Source organism: Ipomoea nil, unplaced genomic scaffold (assembly GCF_001879475.1).
Source record: "Ipomoea nil cultivar Tokyo-kokei standard unplaced genomic scaffold, Asagao_1.1 scaffold2965, whole genome shotgun sequence".
Classification (NCBI taxonomy): domain Eukaryota; kingdom Viridiplantae; phylum Streptophyta; class Magnoliopsida; order Solanales; family Convolvulaceae; genus Ipomoea; species Ipomoea nil.
Window position 1 is genome coordinate 253,147 of NW_017619393.1, and position 13,701 is coordinate 266,847.

Below are 13,701 nucleotides of genomic sequence, written 5' to 3' on the forward strand. Positions count from 1 at the left end.
ATGTGATGGCTCACCAGCCTTATGCTTGAGGGGGAGTGTTAGAAGTTGTAGTACTCTAGGACTCTTCTATTATGATTATATGTATCACTTGTACTCTTTACGGTTACTATTGAATTAGTAGTTTTTCACGCGCATTGCGCGATTCGGATAATGCCAAATATTTATTTTTGGAAGATGTTGATGCCTAATAAATAATTGAATGTTGAATTTACTTATTTAATTGAGTAATTCTAATTTTACAAATGTAAAAATAATATAATTGAGATTAGTTATAATTGTCATTAAAAATAATTATTTACAATTTTGTAAAAACGCTAATCTAAATACTTAATTAAAAAATGACAATCACCATAATTGTAAAAAATTAAAGATTATTTCTTTTATTTTTATTTTTTTCCCATTCATCATCTCAATGAATTACTCATTGCTAAAAGCATGGTCCACTGCTAAAGGGGACAATATAATTATACCATGAATTAATGTTCACTTATTGTAATTTTTTTTATTATCTAAAACGATATTTAAATTATATTCATATAATTAATATTATCTATCTGCAACTAACAGATTATGTATTTTCAATTAATAAATTGAATATACATAATATATTAATTGTAACATCTACATAATTTATTAACTGAACGTATATAATATTTTAACTGCATGTACATAATATATTAATTGTAATAGATTCATAATTTATTAGCTACATATACATAATATGTTACTGCAGATACGTAATATGTTAGCGGCAAATATATAATATGTTGATTCTTTGTGCTTCAGTAGGTTGAGAAAGTATGTACGGATAGATACTATATTGGAACAGAGTCAGTAGTACTAAAAAAATACATAATTTATTAACTGTAGCTTGCAGGTACATAATATGTTGATTGTAACACGTACATAATTTAATAACTAAAAGTACATAATATGTTAACCGTGTGTACATAATACGTTAATTGTGTATACATAATACGTATATTGTAATTAATACATAATTTATTAATTATGTTAAATGTAACTATATAATATGTTAAATTCAAGTACATAATATGTTAATTGTAATAGGTACATAATATTTTAACTACAGATCAGATACATAATCTAAAAATTGCTTTGGATTAGGGTCCACAATGTAAAATAGACATTGGTCAATGGTATAAGAATTGTAAATGAGGTATTTAAAATGAACTAATTAAATTTAAAAAATAGTTTTGGGGCTCAAATTCATTTTTCAAATTCGTCTCACAAACTAAAATTTGTGAGACAATCTCACAAGTTTTTGCTCTACCTATAAAAGCACTCAATAAAAAAATTTCTAAACCTGATTCGCTACTTGTTCGTGTCTTCAAAAGCCGGTATTTCCCGCATTTTTCATTCTTTGATGCCACTATGAGTAGTAATTCATCTTTTATTTGGCAAGACATGTTGGAAGCGCAGAGAGTTGTATTAGGGATGGTAGGAGTACGAGAATTGGCATTGACCCCTGGCTACCTACTGGAGGAGGAGCCTACCACTATTTTGAGAACTGAGGAAGAGAAATGGACGGTGTAAGCAATTACGTTGGAAGGCTAAAATTAAATACGGACGCAGCTTTCAATGATGCAAGAAATGTTATGGGGCTAGGTTGGGTTTTGCGTGATGAGGTGGGCTGGTAATTGGCGGCGAAGACTGTTCGAATAATGGGCAAATTTCCAGTAAAAGAAGCCGAAGTCATCTATATCCGGGAAGTCCTTAGTTGGTTACGAAACCTGAGTGGGAGATGTTGATGTTGAAACAGATTCTCAGCTTGTTTACTATGCTTTATGTTCAGACTCTTTTATTTTGGTTTTATTATTGATGATGTAAAGGAATTGGCATCTAGTATACATGGTGTTGATTTCTATTGTGTTAAGCGATATGTGAATCGTGCTGTTCATAGGGTTACTCGATAAGCCGTTTCTGTGTCAGATTGCGGGGAGTGGTTTGACATTCCGCCTTCTTATCTTGTTGATTGTCTCTCTTTTTCTTGACTCAAAGTGTTTTTTTCAAAGTTATATGGAAAAAGAATTCCAACTCTATAAAGGAATACCAAGCCAAAGAGGAGTAGTTATTGAAGAATACTAGTTCTACAGGGAATTGTTATTGAAGTTTTTCTAGTTCTTGTCTGATTAGGAATAGCTTTGTTATTCACAAATCTGTTAGGAGTACCTACTATAAATAAGGGTTGTCCTTTATTGTAGAATTCAAGCATTCAACATTAATCTTGTGAGGTACAAGTCTTTTAGAATATGATACTAAATTCCCCTAGAAAGTAGTACATGTGTTTAGGTTTCAATAGTTTGGTAGGAAAGATCATTCAATTGTGTAATCTCAGATTCCAAATTGAGAAGTGCCTTGCAGATTAGGGTTGTTTGTCTGGACTGCGTTACAGATCGTTTGTGTTACAACGTCAGTTTCAACATCACTGTGTGCTGCGCTTATATATATTTCAATTGGTATCAGAGCCAAACTGCTTAAGTTATTAGCAGGATCCTAATGGAGTTTCCCAGAGAAGGACTGTCAACCACCAGGCCCCCTGCTCTTTTTGGTACAAATTTCTCCTACTGGACAGCTAGAATGAAAATATAAATTTTGGCACAAGGAGAAGGAGTCTGGGAAGCCGTTGAAGAAGAATGGAAGAATCCAGTTGATGATAAAGGTAATCGAAAACCTAAAACAGAATGGAACGAAGAAGAGCGAAGGAAATATAATTACAATTCAAAAGCAATGAACGCTATCTATGGAGCAGTAAGTGAAGATACTTTCAAACTAATTGCTACCACTGGCATAGCAAAAATTGCATGGGATATATTATGTAATCATCATGAAGGGAACACATCTGTCAGGCAATCCAAATTACAAATGATACAGACAGACTTTGAAAACTTGAAAATGGAAGAAGAAGAGAACATCACTCAATTTAGTGCCAGAGTTTTAAGCATCTCCGGAGATGCGTTTAACCTAGGCGAACCTATTCCTGAACATAGGCTCGTCAAAAAGGTCCTACGTTCCCTACCTGAGAGATTTATGATAAAGGTTACAGCCATCCAAGAAAACAAAGATCTAAACACCTACAAACTCAGCGATCTAATGGGAAATCTTCAAACATATGATCTTGAGATACTGAAAAAAGGGAAAAATAATGACAAAGGAATTGCGTTCCAATCACAGCAGAAAGAGAGTCCAGAAATTGATACTGAAACCATGGAACAATCAATTGCTTTCCTAACAAAGAATTTCAACAGAGTTCTCAAAAAATTCAACAAATTTAGAAACAAAAGTGCTTCAATCAATCAAGGGAACTTCCAAACTGGACAAAATCAATCTATTTCACAAGGAAGGGAGAGTCCAAAATCTGAAGGAGTTCAGTGCTACCAGTGCAAAGGGTTTGGACACATCCAATCAGAATGTCCAACATACTTTAAAAAGAAGAACAAAACATATATGACAACACTAAGCGATGACTCAGATAGTGAAGAAGACACCAACACTTCGTAGCATTCACCGCAAATCATGAGAATGACAACGGAAATGAAAATGATATGCAAGAACTGCTAGAGTCATATACCCAGCTGAATGCTAAATGGGAACAAATCATCGAAGTGAATCTAGAGCTCATGCAAAAATATCAGTTTCCAAAAGGTGAAAAAGAGAGAGAAGAAAAACGCCTCAAAGAAACTCAAAGTGAATTATTAGAATCTAAAAACAGAGAGGCCAAACTGTTACAAGAAATCAAGGTACTAACTGAAAGGCCTAAATCTCAAAACTCAGCTTCTGAAGAAAGCTACGTACAAGTTCCAGAGGTGTCACAACATTACTTCCAACATCGAAGAAGAATCAGATGCTATTACTGCCATAGATTGGGACACATAAAGGCATACTGCTTTAAAAGACAAAATGATCTCTATTACAGACAAAACAACAGAGATTAGGCAGTACAAAGCAAAAGTAACAGCAAGAAAATTTGGATAAGAAAAGATCAGAATGTTGCCTACACCTCAAAAACTAGCAAAGAACAAAACGTATAGTATTTTGACAGCGGGTGTTCAAGGCATATGACTGGAAATCCAGAAAACCTGGAAAACATTCAGTATAAAAATGAAGGACATGTTACCTTTAGAGATGGAGGAAAAGGCCAGATCATTGCAAGCGGCATCTTGAATGTCCATGGGCTGGCTAGGTTACCAAAAGTCCTCCTAGTACAAAGTCTAAAAGCAAATCTAATCAGCATAAGTCAGCTTTGTGAAGATAAACTCAAAGTATAATTCTCTAAAGACAATTACACTGTGATTAATCAGAATCACAAGTGTGTCATGATGGGAAAAAGGTCCGCAAACAAATGCTATACATAGGATGGTGACCTATCTGGTTTACAGACAACTATCAAGCAAAACAATCACGACACCAACATATGGGACACATAAATTCTCATGACATCAAGGGGGACCAAGGAATATCCCTAGATTATTCATCAAACAGTACGGCTTTCAGTATAAACAGTACAATGGAATCCATGAATAAGGTTATTGATGGCACAATTTATACAATGACAACTAATGATGACGAAATTCCTAGAGTTGTTGAAACAACGAGTTTTTTTCCCAAAATAGTCCCTCGACTATCGCTTATTCTCAATTTTGCATTTTGAATTTTAATTGCACCCAATGTGGTCCCTTGACTTTTAAAAACTCCCCCAAATTGGTCCTCCGTTAGAAATTCCATCTATTGAGTGTTAAAATGAAGGGCATTTTCGTCCATTCACCTATTATATGCCTAATATACTCTGAAAAATAGTCGAGGGACCATTTTGGGAATAGTCGAGGGATCAGTTTGAGAAAAACTCATTTATTTATTTCCATTTTTTAACACTATCAAATTAGAATTTCTATACATTTTTTTTCTTACAAATATAAATAGTTAAAATCCACAATCAAATCTCAAAATTTTAAACGTTCTCTACAATATTTTTCCTTTTGTCTAAACGTACAAATTTTTCCCCTATCCCTATCAAGTTTTACAATAAATTTCGTAACATTCATAAATACTCATATATATATATATATATATATATATATATATATATAAAATCATATAATCATATTAAAACTTCAAAAGACAATCAATCACTATGTATTACATTAAATATTATTTTTATAGTTAAAATGAAATTATTATGTTTTTTACGTACTATGGTAAACAAGTTTAAATTTTAAATTTAAGTTTATTAACATTCATATATAAAATACAAACAAACTTCAAAATGACAAGAACTTGTAATATTGGTAAATGATGTGACTTTAGGTTTAGAATTGTTTGTTTTATGCTAATTATTTTTGCATTTGGTTTATTTTACTTGTCCTTTAAGACATAAAATTTATAGCCATAGTTCTAGACTCTCTTTAGCATGATGTACTTCTGGGTATATAGGCATTTGGAAATGGTAGCTATGGTTTGTACTAACTTTGGAATGAAACTAATGGCCTTACAGGCTAAGTTAAGCCAACTTTCCAAAAATATTTTCTAAGATTTTGTCATTGACCGAGAAGTGACGCGTACTTCTCAGTTCAAAGAAGTGCCAGAGCATAGCGATTGATTGTAAAAATAACAATTTTATTTTCGAAAGGCATAGTGACCAAGAAGTGAAGAGTACATTTTGGGTGTCTAAAATGATAAAAATAGTAATGTTAATTTCAAAGGTAAAAATAATATTTAATATAATACATAGTGATTGATTGCCTATTGAAGTTTTAGTGTGTGTGTGTGTGTGTGAACATAAAAAAAGTATATGAGTACTATATTTTTGAAATTTACAGAACTTATTGTAAAACTTGATAGGATTAGAGGAAAAGTTTGTATGTTTAGACAGAAGGAACAAATTTGTATAGAAAGTTTAAGATTTTGAGGTTTGATTGTGAATTTTAACTATTTATATTTGTAAAAAAAAAATGTATAGAAACTCTAATTTGATAGTCTTACAAAAATGGAAATAAACAAAAATGAAATAAATAAATGAGTTTTTCTCAAAATGATCCCTCGACTATTCCCAAAATGGTCCCTTGACTATTTTTCAGAGTATATTAGGCATATAACAGGTAAATGGACGAAAATGCCCTTCATTTTAACACTCAATAAACGGAATTTCTAACGGAGGACCAATTTGGGGGAGTTTTTAAAAGTCAAGGGACCACATTGGGTGCAATTAAAAGTCGAAATGCACAATTGAGAATGAGCAATAGTCGAGGGACAATTTTGGGAAAAAACTCTTGAAACAACTGTTCTAATACCTCTGACTACTGTTATGCAGAATCACAAAACAGAAACAGAACCAGATGAAGAAAAGGATAAAAGGCAATCTATTGATTTAAAAATTCAGAAAAATCCTCCCCTGGAAAATATCATAGGAGATCTCAATCAAGGAATCAAAACTAGGGGAAAGAAACAATATTACCTCAAAATGGCCGAAGAAGATTATTGTTTTACCTCCAGGTTTGAAACAAAGAATATTGATGTAGCACAAAGAGATCAATTCTGGATAGAAACCATGCAAAAGGAACTACAACAATCTGAAAGAAACAATGTCTGGGAATTAAGTATCTAAACCCAAAAGATGCTAATGCTATTAGAACAAAATGGATAGGTGTTGACAAAGCACTACTTGTTAGGCACTATGGTCAGAAAATTAAGATAGCACAAACCTACAATAATAACATAATATTCATGGGCTCTGCTCGTCTGTTTGATCTGAATGCAAGGCTAAACTGTGAGGCTGATGTTGAAGAAGTTGCGATGGGCCTAATGAATGAGATAGCTGAAACTGTATTGAATGAGGTAGCATTGGTAGAGGAAGCTAAGCAGGAGGTGCTCCTTTCCTTTGACCATGGACGATCAAATAGATCATCAAAAATCAAATCGAAGGCTAATTGGAGACTTGTTCCCAGAGATTACTCAAATTAGCGAAGGAGGTGACCTGTCTATATCTGATATCGCGACTGGTGAGACTGCCAGATTGAAGGAAAACTCTCCGATTGTGACAATCTTAATCGGGGAATGGGAGGATCTAGGGAAATCGAAGGAGAGGATTGCTCTGGTGGGGCTTTTTTTGCGAGAGAGCGTCCGCCTTTGGACTGCCTTAGGCTGATCAGAGAGTGATCGAAAAAGAAAATCTTTTTGTAGCTGTCAAGAAAAGAAGAAAAGAATGATGAAGCCACAAATAAAGATTCAAGACAGCACTAATCAGATAAGAGAGATATGTGGAATCAATTAAGGGGGAGAAAAATCATTAATCAAGCCACTATGAGATCAAGATTTTTGCCAAAAATTTGACAAAGGGGGAGATTGTTGACTCAAAGTGTTTTGTCAAAGTTATGTGCAAAAACAATTCCAACTCTATAATGGCATGTTTGGTTCGTGGAATAGGTCAGGAGTGGAATAACATTCCTTGGAATAGACCTATTCCGTCGTTTGGTTGGATCATTTTGTCATGAGAATAACATGTCTAGGAATGAGCTATTACCTTTGCAAGGGGAATAGCCATTCCTAGGGGGGCCTTGGTATTGAGCTTTTAGTGGATTTAGGCAAGTTCTCAAATTGAGAAGTGCCTCGCAGATTAGGGTTGTTTGCCCGAACCGCGTTACAGATCGTTTGTGTTACAACGTCAGTTTCAACATCACTGTGTGCTGAGATTATATATATTTGACTTCTGATTTAATGAATTAAGTCTTTTATATAAATAAAAAAAAATCCATTAGAACCATGCATGCATGGCGAAATATTACTACAGTATATGACATTTAGAATGTCAAATTGAAAAGTCATTTAATACTAGCTAGGGCAAATGTGTACTCTAGTTAACTATGGAATAGCGATTACAACAAGAGGAATTTTCTTGTGACATGTAATACCAATTCCTTCATTCATATCCAATTTTTCTTCTCCCTCCCAATAAAAAATCAAACTCACGTCCAATGCAAGCTCAACCGTAGTAACCCCAAAATTAAAGTCAAGCAAGGGAAACTCCTCTGCCCAGCTCGAAATGAAATCAATTCAAAATCCATTCCCTTATAATCCACATTAGAATTCAAGAACCTCTTTGGCTTAAACATTTCAGAGTTTTCCCATATTGTTGGATCTCTTCCAATTCCCCAACTATTAACAAGCACGTGGGTGCCGGCTGTCACATGGTAGCCCATTACTTTCCGAGTGCTCTTCAACTACTCCCAAAATGAATTCATCCAATTCTTTAGCCAATTTCTCCACCCTTCTATCAAAACCATTAATTCTATTCACCCATGCAAGCCAAGGATTGTAATCCCCTATATCTACTACCCCTAATACTTTAATATATTCATCCAGCAAACCCATGATATCCTTTGTCGCCGTCTCGTCGTTTCGCCCATGCTCCACACTATAGTACTTTCTCCCCAAAGCCACCCTACATATTATATTATTGTAAAGCCACAATAAAATATCAGTCAAGTTTATAGGGGAACCACATGATTGTTTGATCTTTTGGACCATCAATTGTGTTTCCTCTTCTCTGACGTTGCCAAAGGACTGCACCCTCTTGTTGCTAAGAAGGTGGAGCACGCAAATGCTTCGTACTTACCGCCAGTACACGCCGTAGGGGGCAAAGGCAACATCCTTGGAGCCGTATAACAGACGGTCGGTAATGCTGGATTTGGGGCGGTCGGAGAAGATCAAGTCGTGGTCTTTCATGATCTCTCTAGCGACGTCAGAAGAGGAAGCCACGAGGACCGGCACGGAGCCGAATTGAAGTAGCATATTAGTAGACTTAGACTAGTCTATTAGTCCGGAGCTTTTAGTGTTGTTATCTTTTAATCTCTGTAATCTCTATCAGTTTGTAACAGTTTTGAATTACAATCTCTAATCTGGTATCAGCTAGGCTCCCGATCCTCTCTCTCTCTCTCCACCGTACACCACCGCAAAACTCCTCCCCACCCTAAATGTTGGTCAATTCATCCGATAGAACGGTTTCCGCCGCCGGTTCTCCCTCTTTGGCCACCGCAAATCCCCTTGTCTCTGCTCACCTCCCAAAAATTTCTCTTTTGGCGAACGCAACACACCCTGCCCGCCGTCGACTATCAGCGACGCCGTCCCCGCCGGTGAATCCGCGACTGTCGGCACCACCACGGGACCTCTCCCCAATCCGGCGCACAAATTGTGGGTGCAACAGGATCAATTGATCCTCTCTCTGCGGATATACTCCTTGTCCGACGAGGTCCTCCATCTCTCCGTAGGCCGGAACATCACTGCAGATGTAACACCCCGAAATTTTTAAACTTCTGAAGCTTATATAATAAAGGTAGAATCTTATTAAATCCCAAAACACAATACAAAGAGTACGGGGTGCTATGCCACACCTGAGCTGGAGAACTCAGGTGCACAGGCTAACTAGCTAATATCCTTAACAAAGAGAATGCATAACATGGCACGCAGGCCAAAAAGTAAACTATCTACATCTACGCTCCGAGGTTCTAGCGCGCACCCGTGCCTATTCTTCTGTGCCTGAAAGCCAAATATATCTGTTCAGCGAGAGATGTTGGTAACCCACTCCAACGCGTTGAAATACAATACATATAGATATATATATATATATATATATATATATATATATATATAGATAGATATACGAAAAGTCATTTCGAAGCATGAAGATATATCCTAAGAAACTCTAGTTTTCAAATCAGGGAACCGACGCGACAAATAGGGGTACTGTAACACCCCGTGTTACGATCCCTAAGATCAATTAAATCATTTAATAAATTACCCAAAATAAAGAATTAAATCACAATAATTAATTAGGAAAGGCCCACCATAGTCCACAGGCCCTTATCCCTAAACCCAATCCTTAGTCCCAAAAGGAATAGAATTAACAAGCCTATAATATTAGTCCCTAACTAGGACTCCTAATTATATATATAAGGGACTTAAGAGGCACCTAGAAACCCCCCCACCACAATAAACGTTCCACCACCCCAAAGAGCTCCAAGAATCCCCTTAGAAGAAATCAAGAAAGCAAGAAAGCTTAAAGAAAGACCCCTCATAGCCAAGGAATTAATTAAGGCTAAGAGGTAACCCATGTCTCAACAAAACCTATTTTCATAGCTATGATTCCCCTCTTAGGATTTCCCCATATTATTGTGTATTGATGATTTGTGTTATTATTGATGATTGATGGATAATTCCATGGGTGATCTTGATGATGAAAGGTTCCTGATAATTATGGTGTTCTTGATGATTATATGACGTTCTTGATGATTATATGATGTTCTTGATGATTGTAGGATGTTCCTGATGTTTATATAATATTCTTACCGAATCTTGATATTAGAAGATGAATCGTGACCTTGTTGATTTAAAATTGATTAGAACCCTAGGTTGTATCATATAGAATTATTCTTGGTATATTGGGTGGGAATTCGCATGATTGGGTGTTTATTATGTTTAGAAAAGCATGATAGGTTTTGTGCCGTTTGTTTCCTGATTTTGATCCGTTAATTGTCTACGTGTGTTATCAATTGCGTTTGAAAGTGTCTAAGCATGGTTTCGGGTTCCACAAAGGTTCGCGGGGCGTTTTTGATGAAAAGAGTCAGTGGGGGGTAGGGGACCCGCCACCTACCCGCGGCCTTCTTGGGCAACGCCGGCGGGCGGGCAGCTGCCCGCCGGGCACCCACTGCCCGGAATGGCTGCCGCCGGCGGGCAGCTAGCGGGTGAACCCTCACCCACCGGCTACCCGCTGGTTTGCACCCCAATTGGGGATTTTGGCTTCCCCGTTTGATGTTCCCCCGACCCCCGTGGTGTCCCAACAGACTCCGTCTATCGTGCCTATGTCTAGTTTGATTTTCGGGTACCGTTCGTAGGTCGTATGGGTCTTATATACTGCATGCTAGTTGAATTGGTATCCCGTTGACCTAGGTGAAAGAAATATGAATCCCTTAGGACTATTCTTAGTATGTGAAGGATCACGCATAGGTTTTGTTATACGTTTTCTCCCCCTTCCCAATGTGTTAATGTGGATTGCATGTGTTTGCTATGTGTTATGTGTGCATGTTACCCCGACTTGGTTGAGATCAATCGGGCTATACGGGCAGTCGGGTGGGCTGAGAACAATACCGGCTGTTAACCAGGCTGGTAGAGACCGGTCAGGTATATAAATATTATATAGGACAAAGGTCCACTATACGGGTAGTTGAATGGGTTGAGAACCATCCCAACTGTTAACCAGGCTGGTAGAGACCGGTCAGGTATATAAATATTATATAGAGCTGCGGCTCATCGGTCGGTTGCGATCGACTCCTCCGTGCTGTGAGACGGGGCAGGGTGCTGCGGGGCCGTGTCAGAGCTATATGCGCTGACCCTGATGTATGGGCATGCGATTGGTCCTGTGGCGCCAACAAAGTGTGCTATATGATGAAGTATGGATGAGTTGTTGTTATGAGTATCTTGGGGATGATACAATGAGATTTATACCGGGGATTGTATATGTTGGGTTATGATTATTAATTGTGCTTATCTTATCTGTCTTGCCTGTTGTAAACTGTATATGCTCGGTATAACTGCTGTCTGTGCTTAGCCCTATCTGTTGAGTCTATCCCTGTTTTAAAAGCTAGAGTTCGTAGGAGATATCCTCATGTTCAAAATGAATTTTCATATATCTATATATATATATATATATATATATATATATATATATATATATATATATATATATATATATATATATATATATATATATATCTATATGTATTGTATTTCAACGCGTTGGAGTGGGTTACCAGCATCTCTCACTGAACAGATATATTTGGCTTTCAGGCACAGACGAGTAGATCACTGGAGTGCGCTCGAAGCTTGGACGTAGCTTAGATAGTTTTTCCCTTTCGGCCTGCGTGCCATGATTTAGTATTGATACTATTTGAGGATATAAGTTAGTTAGCCTGTGCACCTGAGTTCTCTAGCTCAGGTGTGGCATAGCACCCCATACTCTTGTATTATGTTTTGGGATTTAATGAGATTTCACCTTTATTTTATAAGTTTTAAATATCCTGAAAATCTGGGGTGTTACAGTTGGTATCAGAGCCTAAGTTGACCCTAGGACAAGACTCTTAAGACCAGACTTTCGGACAACAGGCTCGAACTCTAAGTATTTAGGAACATAGGATTCAGGAATCTTAGGACGCGCGGTGAGACTGTGAAACCTACACATAATCTCCCTTACCTGGAGAAAACTTTCCCCCGTTATCACAAAAAGGGACATCAAGCCCCAATTTAACGTTCTTATAAACATTGACCCAGGAAGACGACAACATGGCACCCAACAGAAGACAATCAAGGACTCCAGAACCCGTCGCGCATGACCCCCTAACCCAAACGCTACAACAACTAACACAAGTCGCCCAAGCACTTAGCGACGTGGCTCTCAGCAACGACAGGCCCCCACCACCTCCGTCAAGCGCAAACGCAGACTTCGCCCGACAAGTCTCTAACCAGCGACCACCCACGTTCTCAGGAGAAGAGGATCCCGTGATCCTGGAGGAATGGATCCGAACCCTTGACAAAATTCTCAGGTTAGTGGAATGCCCAGAAGAACGCCGCGTGGAGATAGCCTCGTTCTACTTCGGACACGAGGCCAATCTCTGGTGGATCCACGAGGGTCCCACTTACCAACAAGAACCGGGGTTCAACTGGGAGCAGCTCAAAACGCGACTACGAGAGCGATTCTATCCAACACACGTGAGGGCATCCATGTACGAGGAGTTTCTCCATCTGAAACAAGGGGCAGCTACCGTCATGGAATACCACAAACGATTCCTTGAACTAGCACGCTTCGCACCAGAACTAGTCCTAACCGAGGTGACCAAAATAGAAAGATTCGTATCGGGCCTCAACTTTGAAGCCCGAAAGGCACTAGTGGTAAGCAGACCACGGACTCTCAACGAGGCCTACTCCAGTGCCGCTAACCTCTACCGAATCCAACTACTCCAACGCGGGGTCCAAGAGCAGATACGAAAGAGGAACCCCGGAGGAGGGGCACCACCAGTAAAGAGAGCAAGAAGCGACACCAATACAAGACCGAGTAACCTGACCAACCAAAGGCCACCCCTGGGGAACAACGACGCTAACACCAGGAGCTTTCCTTGTCCAAAGTGCAACAAGAACCATAGAGGCAAAGATTGCATGGGCAATCCCTTGCGGTGCTTCAACTGCGGAGAAGAAGGACACAAGGCCTTCCATTGCGCCCAACCCCAGAAACCACGCACTACCACCATGGGACAACATGGGGGCACCTCTCATCAAGGAAACTACAGCGCTCCTGGGAAAATATTCGTCATGAGCCGCACTCAAGCCGACCTCGGGAACGAGAACAATCTCGATGAAGGAAACCCAACCCCAGAAGACGAGGACCACGCAGACCCCGTGGGAGAAAGCCAAGAAAACGAATTTTGTCTAGGATAAGTTGGCAATTTCCTTGTAATCACCATCGTAGTGGAACTACTTACTTAGCTTAATTACTTGGAAATATTATAAATAAAAGATTAGTTCGAAATTCGGTCCTATTTACGGGGGGGATAGAACTAAAACTATACAAACTAACCAAACCTCACCACTAAAAGCCGAAATAAGGAAAAGACAAGGGCCCCATCATCAAAAAACCTAGTG

General features: G+C 38.2%; 1 protein-coding gene across 1 annotated transcript; it reads right to left on the reverse strand.

The window, feature by feature from the left end:
• Window positions 1-8,172: 8,172 nt before the first annotated feature.
• On the reverse strand, window positions 8,173-8,805 carry LOC109162925 (cytochrome P450 71A3-like). Its single transcript, XM_019311633.1, has 2 exons — window positions 8,630-8,805; window positions 8,173-8,455 (listed from the first exon to the last, which is right to left on the reverse strand). Exons 1-2 carry the CDS (start codon window positions 8,803-8,805, stop codon window positions 8,173-8,175), a joined length of 459 nt encoding a protein of 152 aa, XP_019167178.1.
• Window positions 8,806-13,701: the final 4,896 nt, after the last annotated feature.

Excerpts from the sequence above, each read along its gene's own strand:
- LOC109162925 (XM_019311633.1), bottom strand. The coding sequence starts at position 8,805 with ATGCTACTTCAATTCGGCTCCGTGCCGGTCCTCGTGGCTTCCTCTTCT. Across the intron at positions 8,456-8,629 it reads CCCTACGGCGTGTACTGGCG|GGTGGCTTTGGGGAGAAAGT; the intron begins GTAAGTACGAAG and ends TATAATATGTAG.